Below are 25187 nucleotides of genomic sequence, written 5' to 3'. Positions count from 1 at the left end.
CAATCAGGTTTCTCTTAGTCTTGGGCATTTGAATACAGGGCAGGAGGGTGGCCCCAAGGAGCAGGTGCATGTGGAGAAGAGCCCCAAAAGGCTAGAGAGGAGTTAGCAGAGGGGCCTGGGCTCCTATTACTAATACTGCTGCTCCCCAGGGGGTTACTGCATTTCACTCAGGATTCCTGTTTCTTCTATGCCCAAAATAAACTCCCTTTTCCTGAGGTTGTCTGAGTCTTGGATCCTTACCATGGAATAGCTTAATTACCGGGCCATCGCACTTCCCACCTCCTGCCATATGGTGCTGTGTGTTCTGGGCCGTAAGACTCCTCAGTCCTGAGGAGAGCATCAGACCCAAGCTCAGTGCCCACAGCTTTGCTGTGTGCCCTCGGGCAAACCAGGAAATCTCTCTGCAAGTGAATTTCCACTTTGCAGAATTCTTGGGAGGGTTACATTTCTCAGGCTTTGGTCCTGTGTGTGTGTGTGTGTGTATATATATATATATATATATATATATATATATATATATATATATATATATATATTTTAATGATCTATGTGTACCATCTTTGTTATTGTTTACTTAATATTTTTCTTTCAATCAATTCACTTTTTGTTTAATACTTTTATTTAAAGAAAACATTTTATATTGGTTCTGTAAATGGGAAAACTGATATTCACTATAAATAAAAGGTAATGGTACAAAGTAAGTACAATAAAACAAAATGTTTCAGTTTATTGCCTGCTGGAAATCTGCTCTACCTCTTAGCTTAAAGGGGAGATAAGCAAGTGTTGGGAAGCTGATGAAGACATGCCAGAACCAGAGACTTCTTCCTTGAGAAAATGCAGAAGGATTGTAAGGGAAATATCTTTTTCACTAAAAGGAGTCAGATTGATCTTATTCGGTGTCCAGGCACCATCTGATATGGTCTCATGGGAAAATATTGCTCTTGATTTTACATCTATCTATCTCAAGTATCCTTGACTCTGAAAAGTTGGACCAGATCATGAATAGCAATATCTGGCATTCATAAAGCTGCACTCATGGCAGACATTGCTAATCAATTGCAGTGGTGCCTGGCAGACATTGCTAATCAACTGCAGTGGTGCCTGGCAGACATTGCTAACTGACCATACTCCTCCTTTCTCTGGAGCTTGGATGCAGCCTTAGATTCTGTAGGCAGGCCGGATTGATCATAGCTGGTACCTGGTGACATGTCTAGGCCAGATAATCCCTCAGGTTCCTTCCACAACAGAAACTATTGTTCCTGGGCTTCCCTGGTGGTGCAGTGGTTGAGAGTCTGCCTGCCAATGCAGGGGACACGGGTTCGAGCCCTGGTCTGGGAAGATTCCCACATGCCGCGGAGCAACTAGGCCCGTGAGCCACAACTACTGAGCCTGCGCGTCTGGAGCCTGTGCTCCACAGCAAGAGAGGCCGCGACAGTGAGAGGCCCGTGTACAGCGATGAAGAGTGGCCCCTGCTCGCCGCAACTAGAGAAAGCCCTCGCACAGAAACGAAGACCCAACGCAGCCAAAAATAAATAAATAAATAAGATAAGAAACTATTGTTCCTGACTCCGATTTTCTAGGCAGGGAAAATTGAGGCTGTTATGGTGGAGACTGGAAAGTTGAGAGGGCCGTATAAGCAAGTACACCCAGGGAACCCAGCTGTCCTTACTGTGTCCGGTGGGAGACCTGAGCTGGTAGTGTGTGGCATAAGGGACCGCCTTACACCAAGTGCAGATGGACTGATGGGCTAGAAGCCACAGTGTGAATGTCCAGTGTGGATTAGAGTATAGGCCGTGGGAGACGGAGCAAGGAGGGAGCAGCTGGCAGGGGTGGAAGGGATGAAGGAGAGACAGGCTTGCCTGGGTCAGATTCCAGGAGAGAGGGGTGGCACCAGCCGGGGACCAGGCAGCCTAGGGCCTTGGAGAGCTGTCAGATGCAGAGCAGGAAGCAGGAGGCAGCCAGGGCAGATTGGGGTATAAAAGAAAAGGGAGGAGAGGTGGGAGGGCCTTCCAGCCCCTCAGGTCTCCAATTTCTTGAGCTGTATTTGTTCCTTCACTTCCTCAATCCCCCACTATCTCTGCTCTCCTCCTACCTGTCAATTCCCACTCTAAGCAACTTTCAATGTCTGCAGTTAACCAAGCAAATTACGGTGAACCAGTTCATAGCTAGGATGAATAACTTACCACTGTCCTCCTAATTATTGGGGACAGCCAGGACAGTTTCAAAAATCATCAAGAAGCACATCTTAAAAGTGGGAAGAAGGCTAATATTTATGTTCCAGACACGGGGCCAGACACTTTTCAAGCATCATTTCATCACCTGACAGGGACCTTGTGAGGCAGGTGTTATACTCCCCATTTTGCAGATTAGGAAACTGAGGCTCAGGGAAGTTAAGAAATGCAGCTGATTGCTGGCGGATCCAGGATTCAAGATATGGTCACATCTGGCCATGCCACACCCTTGCCTAAATCCCCAGGGAAACCCCCAGTGACTCCCTAAACCCTCAGTACCCTGGCCGAACTCCTTAATGTCATAGTCAATGCCGCGGGGACCTCGGGCAGGTCTCATCTGCTTTCATGCCTCAGTCGCTCCATCAGTGAATGGGGTAGTCAGACTGGGTGATTTCTAAGTGCTCCCCTAGCCCTGATAGTCTGTGGTTTCAGGTGCCACACAGAATGTGGCTTGTGGCTGGGACTACATATATTTCACTTCAAGAGCGGGAGGCTGGGCCTGCAGGGGGTGGGCATGAGAGCAGGGACCGCAACTGACTCATTTGCTTTGGCACACGCTGGTCCCTAGGTTTGAAACAGTCCCGCCATCCAAACAATCCACTCCCGGACTCCTACACATCCCTCAAGACCTTCAAGCATCCCCACTTGTCGGAGGCCCTCTAATTCATTCCAATTAGGGTTAATTACTTCCTTCTACTGTCTCCTCCTGAGACCGCTCTTTTCAAACCATCTTTTGTGCTATGGGCCCGATCCTGTGCTAGATTCTGGGGATACAGGGGTGATGACAATGGTTCTGGAAGAAAATCAGCCAGAGTCCCATTAGCACAAGCTTTATTTGGGAATACCAGGCGTGAGGAGACTCTGAAGGAGCTTCTAAGTTGGGGAAGGAAGACAAAATTTTGTGCAGGGCTGTAGTAAGGGGCAGCCAGAGTTCAGCTTGTATTGGAAATAACTGTTTGAGGATGGTTCTTGGAAGAGAGAGAAATTGTTCTTACAGATCAGCAGCCACCGTTTGGCAGTTTGGATTTTATCAACAGGCAGTGGGGGAGGGACAGCTATGGGGACGAGGACCTGTGAGGGCCACAGTAGAATGTTCTCCATCCTTCAGGGTCTCTTCAAGAGGGGCGTTTGAGCACTTAGCAGGCATCACGCTCTGCTCTAAATGCATTGTATTATCAACTCACTTGATCCTTACAACAATGCCACAAGGGAGGGACTCTTCTTACCCATTTTACAGATGAGAAGACTAAGGCACAGAGTGGGTAATGACTTGCCCGAGGCCACACAGATGGAACACAGTGGAGCAAGGATTTGAACCCAGGCAGTCTTTAGCACTCACACGGGCAAGCTCTTCACTGCTGTAAAGTGTGGTCATTCAAGGATCTCATACAATCTCTCAGAGACCTGGCAAGGCAGGAATGACCAAAATTCTGGGTTCTGCGTCACAGATCCGCACAGGCAGCCCTGAGAGGATGGCGCCCTCTACCAGGCCACACAGTAAGTGTGGGTGGAGGGATGACTAGAAACTTGGGGTCTCACCCCTACATCTTGCTGTCTCATGGCCACTGTCTTTGGGGGCAGGGAAGGGGGGGTTGGGTTGTTGATTAAACTTGAGCTCAGCACTAGCAGCCTGGGGTTGGCCCCTGAGACAGCCCCGGGACATCCCCTTGGCTGGCTCTGAGACATTTTCCGCCACCGCAGGTATGACACACATCCCATCGCAGCGCCCGGGAGGGAGGGTGTCGGACAAAGCTGTGAGAAAGCATGGCCGGAAGTGCTGAGTGGGGGGACTGTTGCTTGTGGGGATAAAAGGTACCCAGTCTACAATTCCAGGAAGTCAGGATGCAGAGGGGAGGGAGGAGCTGGCGGGAGATGCATCATCTTCCATTGCTCTGTGCACCTGGCTACACGCCAAGCCCTGGCCACAGAGAGGAGGCTGGGTGTTATCTGGTCTGCAAAGAGTCCCCAGCCCTGTGGGGGAGGGCATGGCCACGGAGGACACAGATAAGTCAACTGACAGTCACAGCCTCCTGCTGTGGAAGGCGGTCAATCAGAGCCTCTATGGAAAATGCCCGACCTGGGAAGGCTCTGGAGGCTCCTAACGCAGGCATGGAGGGTGGAACGTCGTATGGGGCTTTAGCAAGAGGGGCTCCGCCGCATTCGGCTAGTTTCAGACACACACACAGTAGTAGTCTCTGCTTATCCGAGAGGAACACAGCCCAGACCCCTAATGGATGCCTGCAACCGAGGATAGTACCGAATCCCATACATACTATATTTTTCTCCTATACCTACATATCTAGGGTAGATTTTAATTTATAAATGAGGCACAGTAAGAGAATATCGGAACTGCCAGTGTCACTAGTCTTGAGTCTTGGGGCCATGACTAAGTAATATAAGGGTTACTTGACCACAGCTCTGAGATACCACGACAGTCCATCTGATAACCAAGATGGCTACGAAGTGACTAACAGGAAGGATATGCTGGACAAAGGAATAATTCACAGCCTGGGTGGGGCAGAGCCCAATTTGAAATTTAGGAATTGTTTATTTCTGGTGTTTCCCATTTCATGTTTTCGGACTGAGGTTGACCGCAGGTAACTGAAACCTCAGATGAGGGGGGATTTCTGAAGTTGGCCGAGGTTGGCTCTTGGAAGAGGGAGGAATTGTTCTGAGATTCATTCATTCACTCGCTGTGCGTTTACTGAGAGCTTATTACGTGCAGGGCATGGTGCCAGTTGCCAGGGATGCAGCAGTGGAAGAAACACCGTCCAGCCTGCCCTGAGGCCCCTGCAGCCCCTTTGGGACAACTGGGGTGGTGGTTAAAGCATTAACTCTAGACCTAGTGGCCTGGATTAAATCCTGTTTCTGCCACCTACCAGCTGTGACCTTGGACAAGTGCCTAAACTTCTCTGTGCCTCAGTTTTCTCATCTGTAAAAAGGGAGGAGTACCAGGACTGTTGTGAGGATTAAAGAAGTGAGTGGCTATAAAGTACTTAGAAGAGACGAGCTGGCTTCAGGGCAGATGGGACAGGGACAGGGCTGTGACCAGGGGAAACCCAAGGGCCGCAGGTGTGAAGGCAGCTGGCTTGCTGGGCGGCCTCTCAGATGTTCTCTGCTGCCTTGGTGATGCTGTTTGGGGCGGGGCTGAGCTGGATGCCACTGCAGTGTCTATCTTCCCCCAAGCACCTGCGTAGGTCTCAGGGGATAATGGTTTAAAGTGTGACCCTCCCTATGGGCACTCAAATGCCCAAAGGGATGAATCTCTGACAGGGGGATTCCAGGAGGTGTGAGAAAGGTGGAAAGAAAGCTACTGCGTCTTCCGCCTGCCTCTCAAATCCATCTATGTGAGCTGCCACCAGCCTAGACCAGGGCCAAGGGCACTCAGGCTGTCCCACTTGTTCCAACTCTGAGCCACTTGTCCCCTTTGAGGCTCAGTCTCTTTGTCTGTAAATTGGGGTGAAAGGTGTGGGCGAGGGGAAGCTGTCTTACCTTGAAGCTTCCTTCTGGCTGACCCAGTCTGTTCTGTGGCCTCTGGAAGGATTGGGATGGGGTCCCCACTCACTCGGCTAAGATGACCCAGAAAATCTGCCATTGCAATTTTCCTCCCCGATCTCCACCTAAATTTTAAATGCCTGGGGGAGTTACTAATTAGATAAACCTCATGTGACATGATTGGTAGCTCACTCTGCAGCAGGCAACCCATGCCTCATTCATTCTGATAAACTCATGAGCTCCTCCTGTGTGCACGGCACTGTTCAAAGTAGACATTTGGATTGGAGGGAGTTGGGATTGCCCGGGTCAGGGCTTGGTGTTGGTCAACCCCAGTGTTTGAGAGGGTGCCCCTGGCAAAGGGTCCAGTGACTCTTGTAAAAGTAGGTGCAGGAGAGCGCCCGCTGCAGCAGTCAGAGCAACCAGCCAGGAGCTGAGTCAGCGAGCGAAGTCTGTTGCTTGTGATTTATGCAAATATGAAACTAACAATGAAACCCATGACCGCTAGGATCCCAACTCAGATGCTGACACTGATGTGAGAAGGAGAGGGGGGCAGACAATAGCAACAGTACAGAAGATGATGCCAGCAAAGTGCAGTGAACACTTAGTAGGTACAGGCACTGTTCTAAGATCCCCACGTAAGTTATCTCTTTCAATTTTCACGCCACTTATGGTTATTGTCTCATTTTATGTATGAGGAAGCAGAGGCACAATAAGGTCTAATAACTTGTAACTCAAGGTCATGTGTCTTATAATAAGAGTCAGAGTCAGGACTTGAACCCAGGCTGCTGACCTCAGTACCTGTGTTTTTAACCCATACAGTGGAGACAGTTGAGAGTGGTGGGGTCTGTGTCGTACTGAAATCGCTCAGGGCAGCCACTGCTGATGGCTGCCATGTTGGGAGGTCGACCAGATCTTCGAAACACTTAAGGGAAGCTGGAAATTCAGCTTTTTATGTGTAGTGTCCTGAGTTTTAAATATCGGTAACTAACTTTAAAAGAAAATTTGCAACACAAGCAGGCTAAGCAAAATGTGTCTGCGTAGGAGGAAGAAAGGAAAGCCATCCTCTGGGATCCATTGCAAAAGGTCTCTTCCCCCTGACCTCTACTGGGCTGGGTGCCCCATCCTCCCGCCCCTGTGCTCTGAGCCGCTCTGTGAGCCTTTGCTGGCCCTGACCCTCAAAGTCCCATCCATCACGCATCTCAGCACCTGCCACAGGATGTTCATTGAGTGAACGTGTAGACTGTGAAGGGGTGAGGGGAGGGAGGCAAGAAGGGAGGGAGGGAGGGGCAGTTACATAGAGGTTCCAAGAACTTGGACTTGCATAGAAATCAGAAACCAACGTGGATGGCTAAAGGGACAGAGCCCACAGGCATTAGGACCTCACACAGCCCCACCAGCACGAACAGCTGCCCTCATGACACGGAGTATCAGGAGAAGAGAGGCACCACCCAAGGCTGGAGCCAGTGCTGGGGCTGCCTCTGAAGGGCAGCAGGAAAGGGGCTCCTTGGAGAGCAAGGTCCGGACCCTCAAACTCAACTGCTTGTAGGGAGGAGCTCCGGCTGCAACAACATTTGAGGCAAAAAAAAAAAAAAAAAATATATATATATATATATACACATACACACACAGAAAAATATATACATAGAAATATATAGAGAATATATATATATTATATATATATTATATATATATTATATATATATATAAAATATATATATATAATTGGAATTCTGTGTGCCTTGGAACTTTTTGTTAATTCTCCACCTAAGGACATGCATGTTCAGTAATGATACAGCCCTTCGACTTTATTTTTAAACATTTAGTTTTGGACAGAATGCAGGAAGGAGCACACGACTGGGAACCTGGTGGTTTGGGTTCCAGCCCCACCCCTGCCGCAGCCTTGCCCCATGACCTTGGGTAATTCCCCACAACCCCCTGCCTGGAACCCCTCCCGCAGAGACCCCACGGTGGAGGAGGCCAGGCTGAATGACACATGAAGAGTTTCCACTCTGGGTCCCCAGCGGCCTGGCTTGAGGCAGCGCCTCTCAAACCTCAAACCCCTGATCAGACGCCACCTCCCTGACTGCCCGCTGGGAAAGCAGCCAGAGGGCAGGCCAGGGGCCTGTGAGTTCTCCCCCAGCAGCCAGAGACCAGAGGCCAGGGCCCAGGAGGGCTGGGAGGGCCAGGAGGGGAGGGGTGGCAAGGAGGGAGGGACACACACCCAGAGCGGATGACGTCAGAGGGTTCTGAAGGCGGGGGGTCCTGGCTGTGTGTCCAAGAGCAAATGACAATCGCTTTCTGAGCCCCACTTTCTCACCCGTAAAATGGGGTAAATGGGACCATTTTTCTTATTAGGGGACGAGGCCAGCCCTGTGTCTGGTTAGCAGTAGCATAAAGTCACGGAGTCTTAGCCTCTGTAAGGGTCCCGGAGGCCCTTAGGACCTTGGCTCCTTCTGCAGGTGAGGGAACTCAGGCCACCGAGGCGGGGCCTCCTGAGAGGCCTCCCATTTGGATCGATGGGAGCCCATCCTGATGGATTTTCCCTTCTCGAAGCACTAAGGAGCTGCCTCTGAAGGGCAGCTGAGTCTACCGAGGACCCTGTCCTCCGTCTGCTGCTGTGATGACAGAGTGTCTGCCGTGTGTCCCACTGTCTGTGTCCCCCGGGCTGGGCTGCATCCCTCAAGGGCAGACACCGAGACTTGCTTGGTTCCATGGCCTTGGGGTCCACACAGGCCGGCACCGCGTAGGTGCTTGACACCTGTTTAAAGAAGGAGGAAGCGAGTGGACAGAAGTGACAGAGTGTCCCTGGAGGGACCTGCCAGAGCGGCCTCTGAAGGCTTGGTGAAGGCAATGGGAAAGGTGGGTGCAGCTCATGGGGTTTCCTTTCCTCCCAGCCACACGGAGTCTCCAGAGGTCGCCCCTGTGTCTGTGTAGGAGAAGGGCGAGGAGGGTAGGAGCTCAGGTGTAGAGAGAGAATAGGCTTCAGAAGTGACTTGAGGACTCAGGGTGACTCGGACCTTTGGAACAGCAGCCCACAGCATTGTCACTAAGCAGCTGACTCCCACCCTCTCATCCTGTCTGTAACAGGCTGAACTGTGTCCCCCAAAAGATATGTGGGAATCCCAAGCCCCAGTAGCTCTGGATGTGACCTTATTTGGATATAAGCATCTTTGTGACTAGATGAGGTCACTAGCGTGTGCCCTGATCCAATATGACCGGTGTCCTTGCAGGAAGAGAAGAGACACTGAGAAAGACACACAGGGAGAAACCCATGCAGTAAAGGAGGCAGAGGTTGAAGTTACGTGGCCACAACCCAAAGCAACAGCAAGGAGGCCAGCAGCCACCACAGCTGGAAGAGGCAGGAAGGGTCCTGCCTTAGAGACTTGGGAGAGCGCGTGTTCCTGCCAGCACCCTGATGGACTTGTAGCCTCCAGCACCGTGAGAGAATGAATTTCTGTTGTTTTCAGCCACCCCGTTGGTGGTACCGTGTTAGGACAGTCCTAGGAAACAACTACTCCGCCTCGGGGCCTAGAAGAGCTTCGTTTTCCCAGACACTGTCTAGACGGCGTCTGGCAGGGGCACCCCGAGCCCGCCCCTCACCCCTCACCGCAGCCCCAGGGCTGTGAGCCCTGTGCTTCCTCAGAGGGTTTCAGAGGAGTCTCAGCTGGCTGAGAACCTTCTCCAGGGCTGGACCAGAAGGGGAGCTCTCCCGCTGTCCCCCAGCCTGATCCCCCTGGAACAGTACCCTCACCCCTGTGCTGGATTGAACAGTGTCCCCAGAGCCCACGTCCACTGGGAACCCGTGAACATGACCTTGTTTGGACACACGGTCTTTGCAGATGTAAGCCAGTGAAGATGAGGTCATCCTGGATTAGAGGGGGCCCTAAATCCTCTATGACTGGAGTCCATATCTGAAGAGGGAAATTTGGACCCAGAGACACAGGCACACAGGAAAGCGGCCACATGACAATAAAGGCAGAGATTGGAAGGATGCTTCTCCAAGCCACGAAACGCCAAGGATTGCTGGCAACAACCAGAAGCTAGGAAGAGGCAAGGGAGGATTCTTTCTTCCTTCAGAGAGAGAATGGACAGACATTTGATTTTGGCCTCCCCTCCTGCATGGTGAGAGAAGAGATTCCTTTTGTTTTAGACCACCCAGTTTATGGTCATTTGTTACGGCAGCCTAGGAAGCCGATACACTTCCCATCAAGAAGACCGGCTCCACCCGCCCTGGGCGGTGCATCCTGGGGCAAGCCAACCTCTCCTCTCAGAACTTTGGTCTCTTCTTCTGCTGAGTGGAGACACACAGTCCCACTCCCAAGCCTGAACCTGAGGCATCACTGTGAAGGGCCCAACTGGGGGCCCAGAGCTCAAAATACTGTTATCAATGGAGTAGACAGGAACTGTTATTTGTTCACTCAACAAATGTTTGTTTGTCCTGTGTGCTAGGCAGTGTTCTAGGCTGGGATCCAGCAGGGGACCAGACAGACAAACTCTTTGTCTTCACGGGCCTCACAGTCTAGGGGTGGAGAGAGCAGGGGGAGATCATTTCAGAGACACGCTGTGACACGAGCTGCATCTGGGCTGTTGGAGTTCTCTCTGCGGGGCTTTCCTGAGTTCAGACGAGGTCAGCTTCCCCAGCCTCCTCCACCATGACTGAGCTCAAGACAGCGCTAAAAATTCAGATATTTGTCTCTCCAGCCTCTTTGGTGGCCAGCTGTGAGCACTTGGTGTGTTCACACAGCACAGAGTTGCCGTGGTATTTGCCCAGCTCCTTGTGTTAGTTTGCCTGGGCTGTGTAACAAAATACCCAAACCAGGCAGCTTTTTTGGCCTCGTGGCATGCGGGATCTTAGTTCCCCAACCAGGTATCGAACCCATGCCCCCTGCAATGGAAGCACGGAATCCTAACCACTGGACCGCCAGGAAGTTCCCCAAACTGAGCAGCTTAAACACTGGCAATGTAAAGTCTCACGGTTCTGGAGATGAGAAGTCCAAGTTCAGGGCAGTTCGCAGGGTTGGTTCTTTCTGGGGGCTGTGAGGAAGAATCCATTCCACGGCTCTTCCCTACTTTCTGCTAGTTTGCTAGCGATCTTTGGCTCGCCTTGGCCAGTAGAAACATCATCCTGATCTCTGCCCTCATGTTCACGTGGAATTCTCTGTGTGTGTGTGTCTGTCTCCAAATTTCCCCTTTTCATAAGGGCATGAATCATATTGCATTAGGGACCCACCCTTCTCCAGTGTGACCTCATCTTAACTAATTACATCTGTGACAACCCTATTTGTAAATAAGGTCATATCCAGAGGTACTGGGGCTTCCATATATGAAGCATCTTCTCTGGACTACCAGGAAGGCAGGCAACGCCCATCCCTCTGGGAGGCACCCATCATGCTGGGAGGCACCCAGGGCTGAGGTCAGGGTAGTGACTTGCCACCCCCCAGCCTCCCTCTTGGAGTGTCAACTCATCTTCAGAATGTCTTATGAAGGGGGATGCTAATGTCCAGCTGTCTTCTTTTCCAACCGAGGACTTTTGCATAACGTCCAGCTCTGTTGAGCAGATGTCAGACGTGTCTCATTCATGCCCCTGTCCCCCGTACCCAGCACAGCCTGACACTTTGTAAGTGCTTAATACATTTGCGTGATTAATAAACCAGGAGTCGTGAGTTCAAATTTCACCAGGGCCTCCTCAGTTTCTGCAAATTGGGGCTAAAAATGGTATCGACAGAAGGATGGTTGTGAGAAGTAAATGATACAATGCAAGAAGTGCTGGGCACAGTGCCTGGCCCAGAGTGAGCCCTCGTCACAGCATCAGTCAGGACCTGGAGGGTGAGGGAGGGTGTAGCCGCCTGCCCCTGCCCCTGACTCTACCCTAAACCTGGACTGAAAGAAAGGCAGCTAAGGTTTTTTAAGGGCCTCCCGCATGCCACGCACAGCGTCTGCCATTCACACCCAGTTCCATCTTGATGCCTTCCACAGCAGCCCAGCTTTATCATCCCCGTTCCACAGGTGACAAGACGGCAGCTTGGGGAGGTGATGTGTCTTGCCAGGTCACAGCAGGTGGAAGAACTGAGATTCGGGCCAGGTCCTCTGCTGTCCAGCCCCCAGCTGGACCCTTGTCGCCCGAGTGTGGTGCACATGCTTAAGCCTGTCTCTCTCCCTGTCCTGCTGGGTCAGCCCGCTGCGCCCCGTGGCCTCCAAGCCTCACCGGCCAGGCCTCCAGGTGGTTCCTCTGTCCCTGCAGACCAAGAGGACCCAGTGTTAGTGTGGAATGCAGATTCCCAGGGAGAAGAAAGGCCTTCATCCCCTGTTTGTGACCGTGTCCCGCTGCCTCAGGGACAAGAGTCTCCAGGCCATATGGTTGCCCCATTGACAGAGGGCAGCCTGTCTCATTGGCAGTCTCCACCCACGGCTCTCTGAGCAACTGGGGAGTTGGCACCCTTGCCCCTGCTTTCAGATGCCTCCCTTAACCCTTTGCTGCCCCCCCCACGGCAGCCCTCCCCCCAGGCTGTGGCCAATCGATGGCTTGGCGGCAGGTAAGTACAGAGGACGTGATTGCACAAGACCTTCTGCTTTTCAAAGACTGTCCAGCTACCAGCCTGCCTGGGCCGGGGGCCTGGGCCGCTTTGGAGGGGGACAGAGGCAAGGCTTGTGGGTGTCTCTACCTGCTCCCATCCTAAGCACCCGTCCCTTGGAACGTTTGCAGGGGGGCGGGGCCAGGGCCTGAGAGGAGGGGAGACTGGAGGGAGTAGGGAAAACTCTCCAGGGCGGGGGCAAGGCTGGGGTCCGTGATCTCAGGTCAGGGTGGGCCCTGGGCAGGGCTGAGGGGTAGGAGAAGAGAGGGAAGGTGTTCCCCCCCAAGAGTCTCTAAGGTGCTCCCCACCCAGCCCCTCAGTGTGCCCCCTGCCTGAGCCTGAGCCCAGCCATTCCCCTGCCTGGAGGTGGCCATCAGTCTGTACACACCCAGAAAACCCTGGTTCTCAACACGTGCTTTGGAGCATGGGTTTAGGTCATGTTTAGGTTCTCAACACGTGCTTTGGAGCACGGTCATGTCTAAACCCACCACCTCTGCTGCAGCTCCGTTCAATACCACACTTGTGATCCCAGTGTTCCGTTTTGGTCAAATGTGATATTTTAAAAAACTTTATTGAAGTATCCAATGTTCTTGTAGTCACATTAAAAAACGTAAAAATAAGCCGATGAAACGAATTTCAGTAATATATTTTATTAACCCTATACAGCTAACGTGTTATCATTTCAACACGTGATCAACATAAAAAATGCTCCTTGAGCTCATATTACATTCTTTGCACTCAGTCTTCGAAACCTGGTATATATCTTGCCCGTGTGGCACGTCTCAGTTCAGACTGGCCGCATCCCAGGGGCTCAAGAGCTGCATATGGCCAGAGGCCACCAAAATGGACAGCACAGCTCTCCAGAATCAGGTAGAAATTCAACTAATTTCCAGCTAAACAGAAAATAGCACCAACGCCACCCCAACTCCATTTTTCTGCCCTCCCGTCCCCAGAGCACAGGAGCCCAGCCTCCTTGTCTCTCTCAGAGCCGCCGGCTCCTCTGGTCTCACCTGTCCAGGTAAGGAGACCCGCGTGAGCCCCTGCCCACCCTGCACGGGCCCCCACACAGCCCCCAGTCCTTGGTCACCCCACCTCATGCTCTAGGGGACCAGGAGCTGTAACCAGGCAGGAATGTCACCAGGCAACAGGCCTCGGGGGAGAGCTCAGATCTCCTGCACCTGCCCGCCAGCCTCCAGGGTGCCCATGGGGCGGGGCGAGGCGGGGCGGGGCACTGCCTGCCTCCTGCCTCTGGCCTGTTTACGTGCTCAGTCACAGTGCTGTCCCCAGCCCAACAGGAGGCCCGTGGAGCCTGGGGCCACAGGCCACAGGGGACAAGGGCCAGACACCCCAGCCATGGCTGTGGGCCATTGATCCAGCCGAGGCTGGCTGGGTAGGGGGTGGGGAGACCTTGGTCTGGACAAACAGAGGCTCTGAGGTCTGCGTGCGGCAGGCCCGGCACCCACCTGCCACTCCCAAAGGTAAGCGGGGACCTCCAGGCCAGGGGACCAGGATCTATGAATGACCCGGTGACAGCGTCTACCCAGAGAGCCAGGCCTGGCTCCCTGGGGCTTAAACCAACTGCCCTGCTCCGAGGCCTGGTCTGCTGGGCCTCACGGGCCAGAGAGTGACCCAGCGAGCAGAAGGCGAGGGGTCCACAGAGCTGGGGTCGGAGGCCAGGTGTATGGACAGGCACGGGGCAGTGGAGGGGCTGCAGGTTCCGGGGGCTGGGACGCCTGGGGCTCAGCTGGAGCTGGTGGACTCTGGGGCAGGGACGGGGCAGGAGAGAGGCCTGGTCTGCCAGTCTGAGCACCCCACCCTGATTCTGGGCTGGACAAGCTGCCCCCTTCGTACGCAGGTACCCCACCTGGGCTTTCCGGTATGGGAGACAGGCCCAGAGCCCCCCGACACTGCACTATACAGGGGGCAGGCTCAGAGTTGAATGTGGCCGTGTGTGCGTGCGTGTGTGTGTGCGTGTGCGTGTGTGTGCAAGCATGCATCTAGCAGTTTGTATGTCACAGATAGCTGCGCGTGTACTTCAGCGTGTTTTCATCTGTGTACATCTGTGTGTGAGTTTATGAGTTTGTGTATGGAAGGGACTTTCACCCATTCCCCCCACGCCTGGGGACTCAGAGTCAAAGCAGCTCATGGTAACGGTTGACTCTAGGCCCGAATGGCCTCCCTGGTAGGTCCTAGATAAGAATCCCAGCTCTACCTCACTCTGCTCTGCCTTACCCTGGCTGAGTGACCTCGAGTACGTCCTTTTCTCTCTTTGTACCTCAGTTTCCCCAGCCATTAAGTAGAGACAGCAAGGCTGCTGGAGTTTGAAATGGAATTCAGCTGTGGTGACAGCCAGCACAGGCTGGCACGCGGGAGGAGGAACGGCTCTGCCCCAGTGAGCTCAGCCTCCTGTGGGCAGACCGAGGACCCGCCAGTGGTCAGAAGGGCAGGAGGGGCTGAGGAGCAGGTGCCAGGCTGGAGTCCAGGTTCTTGGATCAGGCGAGAAGCCTCAGGCCCCTGTGGAAATTGGGGGTACACCCAGTCCCTCCCTCCAGGCACTCACCTTCCGGGGGACACGGGGGGCAGAAAGAATACCCCCAAGATGAGCTGTGCATTGATGGGGGTGGCCCAGGATGCTTCAGAGGAGCGGCCACGCCTCCAGAGGCACTCTGGGAGGGCTGCCAGGAGGAGGTGAGAGCTGAGCTGAGGTGTGAAGGGGCCAGGTCGGGAGGTGGGCAGCCCAGGCAGAAGGAAGAAAGCAGGTGGTAAGCAAGAACTTTCAGGGTTCAAGAAACAATCCTGCGATGCTCTTCACCCAGCGCAGGCTAAGAACCCTAGATCTGTTAAAGGTTTCTACCATCTTCATTTTTAGAATCGATCGCCGAGAAGTCCCATGTCGCTGGGGTGCAGCAAGGGAAGAGCGGGAAAGGGGAGAAGGAGGCAGAAGAAGTTGGCCAGGCCACACGTGCACCCAGCACCCTGGCCCAGCACGAAGGAAGCGCTCTCTGCTCTCAGTGCAGGGCACGCAGGGCACACAGAGTAAAGCCCCTGCTCTGGTGCAGATTCCAGCCTGGGAGGACACAGACCAAGGACCCAGAAGCATATCCTGCCACGTTAGTCTTGAAAAGAGCGATAAAGAAAAATGTAGCAGAGAGAGGGCAGTGGTCAGGGCAGGTCTCACTGAAGAGGTAACATTTGAGCAAAGACTTGAAGGAGGTAAAGGAGCAGGTCATGAGGCAAGACTGAAGGAAAAGCATTTCTGGCAGAGGGAACAGCAAGTGCCAAGGTCCTGAGGCGACCTGTCCTCCATCTGTTGAAGGTCAGGAGCTGGGTGTGGCTACCGCAGAAGGAGGGAGAGGACAGAAAGGCGCACAAGCGCCATATCACGGAGTCCCTGGTGGGCTGTGACGAGGGCTTTGAACTCTGTAGGCGGGGCTTGTGAGCAGGCCACGTGGTGAAGACCCCTCTGGTGGTCATGTGGGAATTGGCTAGTGAGGGTGGCCGGACCACTGGCTAGTGTAGGAGTCACGGCGACCTGGAGCCACTGAGGTGTCAAGAAGAGGTTGGGTTCTGGGGTTGGTTGGAAGGTAGAGGCACAGACTTTTCTGGTGACGAGATCCTCAAAACAATGGGGGAACCATTATATAATAAGAATAAAAGACAGGAGCTTGGGGTCATCTTCACAACTGTCAGTTGTCACAACTGTCCACTTCCTGCTGGGCTGTCAGCCCCAAGAGGGTGGGAATGAGGTCTCTTATATTCACCAGTGTGACCCCCGTGCCCAGCACAGAGCCTGGCCCCAAGCAGATGCTCAATAAGCATGGAGGGGTCTGGTGACGGAATCTAGGGCCCCAGAGACCAGCACCGTCTTCCATGCCCTTGCCCCTAAGGCAGTGAGATGTAGGAGAGAGCACTGCACTGGGAGTCTGGAGCCCTGGGGGCTCTACTCACCCATTCTTTCTTTTTTTTCTAATTGTATTTTTTTCGATATTAATTCAGTTTTTAAAGGTTGCTTTCTACTCATCCACCCTTTCCCGGAGGATTTGTCCAGGTGGCAGGCCCTGTGCTGGGTTCCATGGGGATCCAGAGGTGAATGAGACACAGGCCCGCCTTTTTTGTGGGGGAGAGAAACGAAGCCAAAACCAGTCAGATTGTTGATCTGACCAAGGGCTGCCTAGGGGAGGAGGTGGCTTACTCGCCAGGGCCCAGAGCCCATCGCTGGGCAGGTGGCCTTGGAGCTGGCCTTTAAGGGTCCCACCATCCTTTAGGCAGAGGGCGTGTCTGTACAAAGGAGCATCTTGTGGACCTGCAGGGTGATGTGCATGACGGAAGGTAGGGCTCCAGGGACGAGAGCAGCAGCCTGGCCATGGAGGGTCTTGGGTGCCACGGTGAGGGGTTTGGAGGTGGCTGGGAACTTTGAGGGGATTCTGAGCAGGTGAATGGCTGGAGGTGGGCAGGGAGAGCTCTCTCCTGACAATGTGGAGGAGGGGCTGGAGGAGGAGCTGGGAGGCAGGAAAGCAGTTGGGAGGCTGCCCCAGGAGTCCAGGTGGGAGGCAATGGGAACCCCAGGTGTATGGCCCCCCCCACCAATTTGGGCTGTGTCTAATTTTGGGTTTTCTCAAAATGGGATCTTCTGTGATACTCAAAGTTCTCCCAGACGAATGTGAGAGCCATTTATGAGGGAGGCAAATCCATGGAGTGAAAGCCTGGCTTGGGGAATGGGGAGAGGAAGGGTGAGGCGTTCTGAGCATCCTACCTGGGACTGCTCCCCTAAGGGCCTCCTCTAATGGACCTATGACCTTCTCTGAGCCTCAGTTTCCCCTCGTACCCTGTGAGGCAGTAGAGCAGAGTGGTCAAGGTGTTATTCTGGAGACAAACCGCTTGCGTTTGCAGCCTGGCTCTGCCGCTAACCAACTGTGGGATCTCGGCCAAGTTGCTCAATCTCTCTGTGCCTCAACTTTCTCATCTGTAAAATGGGGATAATGAGAGAACCTACCACCCCCCCCCCCACCAGGTCTGTGGAAGGCTTACATGAGACAGTGCGTATAAAGCACGGGAAACAATTCAAATAAATGTCAGCTGTGATCACCTCTGTGCTCCCCGAGTCCCCAATATCTCCTTGGTGATCCAGACTCGGAGTAAAATGGGGATGTGCCTCTCTGGCAGCGGGAGTGGACCTGGGGCTGAGAGAGGGCAGAAGCCGGCCCGTCACTGGGCTTTCCCGGCTCTAGCCACCCACTCAGCTCACGGGGGACAGCCAGTTTCACCAGGGGTGCCCTGGACACTCCGGGCAGTGGGCGGGGCTGGAGGGGCTGCCCCACCCAATGCAGGACCTTTCCCATCCGTGGCCCTGGCCCCGTGAAAGCCAGCAGGGCCTGATACAGATGTCCAGATGTCCTCTGGTTGGGGTGGAGGGGAGCCCTATACCCAGGTGAGAACCACCTGCGGTCACCTCCCTTCCTTGCATCCATGGGGACCACTCAGGAGACCCCTGTGGCTGGAGCCAGAGATCCTTGACTGAGAACCTTTGAGCATCACAAAAGATCCCTGTTTTCAGAATCCCTCTGTGTGAAAATCCAAGACCCAAGGCAAAGGACACCCTGCCCACCCACCCACGCACACCTGGGGATGTATTTTAAAGCCGCAGTGGCCTTTGGGATGTGGTAAGAGGAGGCTCATTTCCTACTTGCTCTGCTGGTGGGTGGGCAAGTGAAGGACCTTCTCTGGACTGTGGGAAAACCTGCCAGAGAAGGCAAATAGCACTCAGAAGTTTGCCTGGGGGTCTAGAGACACAGCCACAGGTCTGGGGCACTGGCCAGGGTGGCATTCAGGTATTATTTCATCATGATTCGTTAATTAACAGCTCATTTACAGGAAGTAGCCCAGAGTAGTGGAAAGAGCGGGGAGTCAGACACCTGGGCTCGACCCCCACTTACCTGCTGTGTGATCTTTGGCGAGTGGCTTAGCCTCTCTGGGCTTCAGTTTTTCCGTCTGCAAAATGGGCTGGTTGTCAATGCCAGACATTCAAATCATATTGGGAAAATGAGGCTAGGAAACCCCTGGACTGAGTTATTGCTAAAACATTCTGGGTCTTAGTTTCCTCATCTGTCCTATGGGTGCAGAACCTTGAAAGGCTTTTGGAGGTTAAGCAAGATAATATATGTAAAGTGTCTACACAGAGTGGGCTGAGGAAGAGCATGGGGACCATGGTCCCCACATCCTAGTGACCAGAGGATTAAATGGGGTGATATCCGTAAAATGTCTTGCACAAACACTAAATGAATATTAGTTTTTGTCTCCTTCTCCTTCCTCTGCCCCTAAGAGACTTTGGGGCAGTGGGGAGAAAAGAGGGGCGGCGCTCCTTGGAAGGCAGTCCCTGGCTCGGCACAGAGCCGGCTCAGGGCTTCTGGGGGAGGGTGAAGTGAATGGATTGAATCGATGTTGTGGAAGCTTTGCTGTTGAGAAACAGGAGGAAGGAAAAAACATCCCCCGAATGGGAGGGAAGCTGAGGGCAAGAGGAGCTGGTTTACAGAAACTTGTATTCCGTGTATGCACCCCAGTTCCATCTGCGGGTACCTCGGGGGGTGGGGTTCAGGCAGTGAAACCTCCAACTCTCCTCTGACCGCAGATGCAAAGGTAGGGATTCTGGAGCCAGACCAGGTCCAGCTGGTCACCCGGGCGAGTTGCTCTGAGACGTGCTTCGCTCCTCTGTGAGCGGGCTCAGTGCTCACTTTCAATTACTGCTAGCTGGCGTTATTCTCCTCCTCCCCCAAAAGGCAGGGGTGCCATCTTACTTCTGCGCAAGGTTGGTGTTCAGTAAAGACTCCCTTGCAAATGCCAGGCTTTTTCCAACCCTGGTCTGTTTCCTTGCCAGGATGCCCATGGCTGAGGCCCCCCAAGCGGCTGGCGGGCAGGGCGATGGAGGTGATGGAGAAGAGGCAGAGCCAGAGGGGATGTTTAAGGCCCCCGAGGACTCCAAGAGAAAAGTCCGCGACCACCTCCGCCTGGCTCCCCTCTGGCTGGCCCTGGTTGTGTTGGCTTCACTGGGGGTCCTGCTCTGGTATCTCCTAGGTAACTGCGGGGCCCTTGGGAAAGGTACCTGGGGAGGACTTGGGGTGGTCGAGGGGGCACAGCAGGACAGATCAGGATTCCAGGCTCAGCAATGCCTAGAAACCACTGTGTGACCTTGGACATGCACTTCTCTCTGAGTCTCCGTTCCTGTCCCATGAGATGGGAGTGCAAGTTCCTTGCTGGGGCCTAGTGGCCACAGTTCCCAGCAGCTGCGGAAGGAGTGCTCTCCCAGTACCCAGTTCTTGTAAAGTGACAAGCTGAAGGGGTGTAAACATTGCCTCCCCTTGCCTGCAGCCCTCCTGGGTTGCCCCTGGGGCTTGGAGCCACCAGGCTCAGCTGGAGGAGGCCCAGTGGTGCTGGTGGTGCCTGGCACCAATGAGTGCGTCTGCTCACTGGAGGCCGATCTGGGAGCTCTTCTAGGGTGGGGACCATAGCTCTATCATCTTGGGGTCTCCAGGGCCCAGCATGAGTGGGAACGAAGGGGAGGGGGGCACAGAACTCAGGTGTCCAGGGGGGTGTCCATGCACGTAGATGGCTTTACACCCCAGCATGGGCACATGTGGAATTCAACCCAGAGGGAATGTGGGTGCGGGTGGGGGGAGGGCAAGAATGCCCAGAGCAGGTAGCTCCCGCATCTCCCATGTCCTGAATTTTGGCCCCTCCCTCTCTGGTATCACAGCCCTCAGTCAGTCCCCTGGAGCCCCAGGAGCAACTGGCCCATGCTCTGGGTCCATTCGTCCATCCTTCTGTTCATTCATTCAGTACTGAGGACCTCCTATATGCCAGCTCTGTGCCAGGCTGTAGAGATAGTTCTGTTCTCACCATAATGCTTGGCATGTGCTAGGACAGAGAAAGCAGAGGGTGCCCCGGTGGAACCCTAGCAGGGACAGCCCACCTCGCCCAAGTGATCAGAGACCTCCCATTAAGCACTCTGCAAAAGTTAGATCATTTTCTTACTGACTGCATCTCCTGGTGGAATTTCAGGTCCACTGAAAGGAATGGGGACCCCTTTTGGAGCAGCCACTGGGGAGCTCAGCCTCGGCCCAGCTCTAGAGGGGGTCGAGGTGGGGGGTATTCTGGAACCCCCGGGTTGAAGCTGTTAGGAAGCCTGGATCTGATGAGGACCCACCGGCCGTGATGCCGGACGGACTGTGATTCTGTTCAGAGCCGAGCAACGCAGGCCGGGAGTGGAAGCTGTGTGCATTTCACCGCCGGCAGGAAGCCGGCGCCCCAGATAACACGGGGCTGCCGAGGCCTCCTTAGGCTGCGGGATAATTAGTCTTAAGGGGAAACCATAGAGAGTCAGGCTGGAGGGCCAGGAACTCACCTGCCAATTGTCTTTCTTCTCAGAGTCTGATTTCTCCTGATTACACTCCTAGAGTGAATCACCCCGCTGGGGGTGGGTGCTCCGTGGGGCTGAGGACCCAGGGGGTGGGTGCCCCAAAGCCTCCACTGGGGGAAGCCAACCCCTTCCCCAGAGGGATGAGGACAGAGGAGGCACTTTTGGAGATATGTGAACGATTCCTCCCACGCTGGGCCAGGCTGTGCTCTGGGTACCGGGCACTGGACGAGGAGATGAGTCAGAGACACGCTGTGTCTGGGCTGGAAGGGGAGCTGTACGAGAGGCCTATTGCACTGGAACAGGATAAGCCTGAAGGAGCGAATGACTGGTTAAGTGGCAGCCTGACCCAGAAAGTGGCCCAGGAGAGGAGAGGGTGGGGGCCGGCTTCCCAAGGCCGGTGGGCCCTGGGCTGGTCCACTTGGAGCCCAGTAGCGGGGCCCTTCATGCCGCCCAGCTGTATTTCCCTGGTCTTCTCCTCCTCCTGCTCTCCTGGGCCACAGTTTTATGCTTTATTCTCAAACCTCCCTCACCCCCCACCCACTTTGCCCCCTGCTTCAATGAGAAAACGGAACCACTCCGAAGGGAAGCCCCATAGATGCCCTCCCAGCTGTACCCACGTGCTCTGTGCTCTGCCCATCCCCACGCGTGAACCAGCCCTGCCCCATCGAAAGTCAGCTGTCCTCCCGGCCCAGATCCCACTCCCTTTGTCCTCGTGGTGGCCAGGCTCCAGCCATGTCCCCTCTCTCCTCCGGTGGCATCGTCCATCACTGTACAGGGCTTCTCGTTGCTCCTGTACCGAATCCCTCTCGTGCCTGCACACACACACACACACACACACACACACACACACACACACACAGCCATTTCTCTGCTCCCCTTTGCAGCAAATCCCTGTTGTTTGAAAACGCTTCGGCCCCCCGTTCCACGCCTCTTTCGGGCGCCCTTTCTGATCTGACTCCCTGCCCCTCACCCCCGAAACTCCAACAGTGCTTGTAAGGGTCACCAGTCCTCACGTTGCAGAATCCGGCGGTCAGTCCTCGTTGCATTTGTTCCATTGGCAGCACGTGACCGGGCGCCTCCCTGCCTCCTCCTTGACACGTTATCCTTACTTGGCTTCCAGGGCGCCCACACTTTCTTTTCCCTCAGCTCATGGTGACTTCTCCTCCTCCTCCTCTCTGCTCCCCCGCCACCCCGACATTCCCTTATGCCCTGAAGATTCCCAAATTTTCATTTCCAGTCTGGGCCTCTCCCTTGAGCGCCACTGTATCACCGGGGCCTGCCCCTCCCTCAGGATGTCTAAGTGCATCTCAGACCCCACTGACAGTTAACTCTCCTGTGAATTGTCAGTCTACCTTTTGAGGATATTTTAAAGGGGCTTTCATATATATATATATATTTATTGCGGTACGCGGGCCTCTCACTCTTGTGGCCTCTCCCGTTGCGGAGCACAGGCTCTGGACGTGCAGCCTCAGCGGCCATGGCTCACGGGCCCAGCCGCTCCGCGGCACGTGGGATCTTCCCGGACCGGGGCAAGAACCCGCGTCCCCTGCATCGGCAGGCGGACTCCCAACCACTGCGCCACCAGGGAAGCCCCGGGGCTTTCATTTTTAATTGATGTTTACCAGTTGTTAATATAAAATGATATTGAACTATTGATTTTCCATGTTTCAGAGGCAATGTGTGTTTATATATGAGATTTTTGGAAGTTCGAGATGTTGAGAAAATGGTATATAACTTTAGGGTATCATCAGTAGTGACCTAAGAGGGCTTCCCTGGTGGCGCAGTGGTTGAGAGTCCGCCCGCCGATGCAGGGGACGCGGGTTCGTGCCCCGGTCTGGGAAGATCCCACGTGCTGCGGAGCGGCTGGGCCCGTGAGCCATGGCCACTGGGCCTGCGCGTCTGGAGCCTGTGCTCCGCAATGGGAGAGGCCACAGCAGTGAGAGGCCCGCGTACTGCAAAAAAATAAATAACTAAATAAGTGACCTAAGAAAATCCTTTAGAATTGAAAAAAAAATGGAGAGAACATCCCAGGTGGTGGCCATTCCATCCTTCCCGTTGCTCCCCTAACTGCTCTCTTTCTTTTACTCCCCAGCCCCAATTTGCCACCAGCAAACCTGGTCCTCTCTAACCCCAAAACATATGCTGACTCCAATCACTTCTCTCCCTCTTCGCTGCGCAGCCTGGTCCAGTCTCCCCTGGACCACTCTCACTTGACGGCTGCAGGAGCCTCCTGTAGTTCTCTCTGCTTCTGCCTTTGCCTCCTTAGAGCCTGTTCTCAACACAAAGGCAGAGGGATATTTTTACGAAGCAAATCAGATCATCTAACTTCTCTGCTTAGAGCCTCCCAGGCTCCTGTCTCACTCAGCAAAAATCAAAGTCCTTCCAGGGTTGCAAGGCCCTACATGACCTCCCCCTCCCCCGTGCCATCTCCTCCTGCCCTCCCCTAGCTCACTCCTTGCTGTTCCTCAAACATCCAGACAAGCTCCTGCCCCAGGGCCTTTGCACTTGCCAGTCTGCTGCCTGAAGTGCTCGTCCCATAGATTAACATCCACATGGCTGATACCATCTCCCTCTTCTCTGGCCTCCAAGTTGCAGCCCACACCAGCCCTTGATTTCCACGCCACTTACACCTCCAACGTGTTATGCCCTATGTTTGTTGTTTATTGTCTGTCTTTCTTGTTAGACTACAAGCTCTGAAGGACAGGTTTGTTTTTTCTTGATTATTTTGTTCATTGTTATACTGGTATATTCCCAAGTGCTCTAGGCCAGTCCCTAAACATAGCAGGTTCTCAATAAATATTTATTGAATGAATGAATAAATGACTGAATAGGGGTATAAACCCTGGGCTGTGAATCTATTGTCTTCACATCAGCCAAAACAATCTTTGCAAAATGGAAATCTGATGACGTCATCCCTGATTTTAAACCTTGCGTGGTTTCCCTTGCTCATTAGGGAAAGACCAAAATCTTGCCCTGCTGATGTCTCAATCTCTTATTATACCTCCCCCTATCTGACTGCTCCAGCCAAACAGGCTTTTGGCCCTGCTCCTCGCCATGATCCCTCTGTCGCAGGGCCTTTGCACGTGCTCTTCCTGCTGCCCTGAAGGTACTTCCTTCTTTCCCCTCTTCCCAGTTTACTCTCCACTCCTCCCATCTCAGATGGAGGGTCACCCTGGCCCAGGTTTTCTTTGTCATGTCCCCCCCTCAATAGCAACTTGTGCTTCTTCAAGACGCTGCTGGCATATGAATCCCACAGGTTGTACGGTTACTGGGGGAACACCTGCCTTACCCACTACTGTCAGCTCCACACAGGGAGACCCATCTGTCTTGGTTTATCAGTGTACCCCACATGGTAGGTGCCACCTGGACAACCCGCTGGACAACACAGAGGTGCTAAACCAAGAACGTGACCTGCTGGGCCCATGTGGGTTTCTCGGCATCTGTGTCCTGGACCGATCACTGTGTCAGCTTCTGCCTGGGAGCCTCTGGGACACCATTCATCAGTTGGCCTCTCTCCTCCCTGGCGTTGTGGGACCAGTTTGTCACTACACACACTCTGAATGACAGTGACAAAGATGATGATGATGGTGGTGGTGCCTTGGAGGCCCAAGATGCTGGAGGCTGAGCTGGGTGTTCAGGGTGGCAGAAGAAGGTGTGGGGGACACAGGAGCCGTCCCCATCTGTTCCCTTGGTTAACTTTGCTGGTTTCTTTCTGGGTAGGGCACAAGGCAGAGATGACGGTCAGCCAGGTATACTCAGGCAGTCTCCGCGTGCTCAATCGCCACTTCTCCCAGGACCTTGCCCGCCGGGAGTCCAGTGCCTTCCGCAGTGAAACCACCAAAGCTCAGATGATGGTAGGAAGGATTGCGGGGATGGGAGGGAAGGATGGTGGGGACAAGAAGGGAGAGGGGAGGGGCCTGATCACGTCAAGCCAGTGGGTTAGTCCATCCAGCACACTCACTGGGATCAGAGCCCTGTTCCAAGCACAATGGAAACGAGGTGGTGTAGGGTGGTGGGAAAGGTAGTGGGCTCTGGGGTCAAATGCACTTGGACTAAATCCTGATTGTGCCACTTAGTAGAAGCATGACCTTAGGAAATTAGGGCAGTGCAGGGATGCTGCCCGGACCCAGCCACACACCCTCTCTTGCCGGGCAATGGCTTACTTCACTGGGGATGGTCTCCCATGGCCAGCACCTGTCACTCTTAGGTCGCAGGACAGCACCCTGAAGGGCGGGCCGGAAGTGCTGAGGAGTTACGCCCAGCAGCAACCCTCAGACGTGAGGGATGGAGAAGGTGGATAAATACCCCGGCTCCCTTGGCCCTTGGTGGGAGCGGTTCTGAAGATGCCCCCGCAGCCTCTCAGAGGTCCCTGTCGGCTGGCACCTCAGTTGCCACAGCTCTGGCCGGCACCTTCACAGCCGTGAATGGCTGCCTCCCTGCCCATCTGTCTTCCCCACTGGTGTTCCTTGGAATCACCTC

General features: G+C 54.1%; 1 protein-coding gene across 2 annotated transcripts in view; it reads left to right on the top strand.

The window, feature by feature from the left end:
• The first annotated feature begins 13586 nt into the window (after nt 1-13586).
• Nucleotides 13587-25187, top strand: part of TMPRSS6 (transmembrane serine protease 6) — a 37883-nt gene continuing 26282 nt past the window's right edge. For both annotated transcript variants that reach the window (XM_082849456.1, XM_082849455.1), the window contains exons 1-3: nt 13587-13776; nt 19170-19366; nt 24429-24562. In XM_082849456.1, the coding sequence (XP_082705582.1) occupies nt 19171-19366; nt 24429-24562 (330 nt within the window). In that variant the 5' untranslated portion in view covers nt 13587-13776; nt 19170. The remainder of the gene's footprint in view (nt 13777-19169; nt 19367-24428; nt 24563-25187) is intronic.

This window comes from Leucopleurus acutus (genome assembly GCF_964270905.1).
Source record: "Leucopleurus acutus genome assembly, chromosome: 11".
Classification (NCBI taxonomy): Eukaryota; Metazoa; Chordata; class Mammalia; order Artiodactyla; family Delphinidae; genus Leucopleurus; species Leucopleurus acutus.
This window is presented reverse-complemented; position numbering and strand designations above follow the sequence as displayed.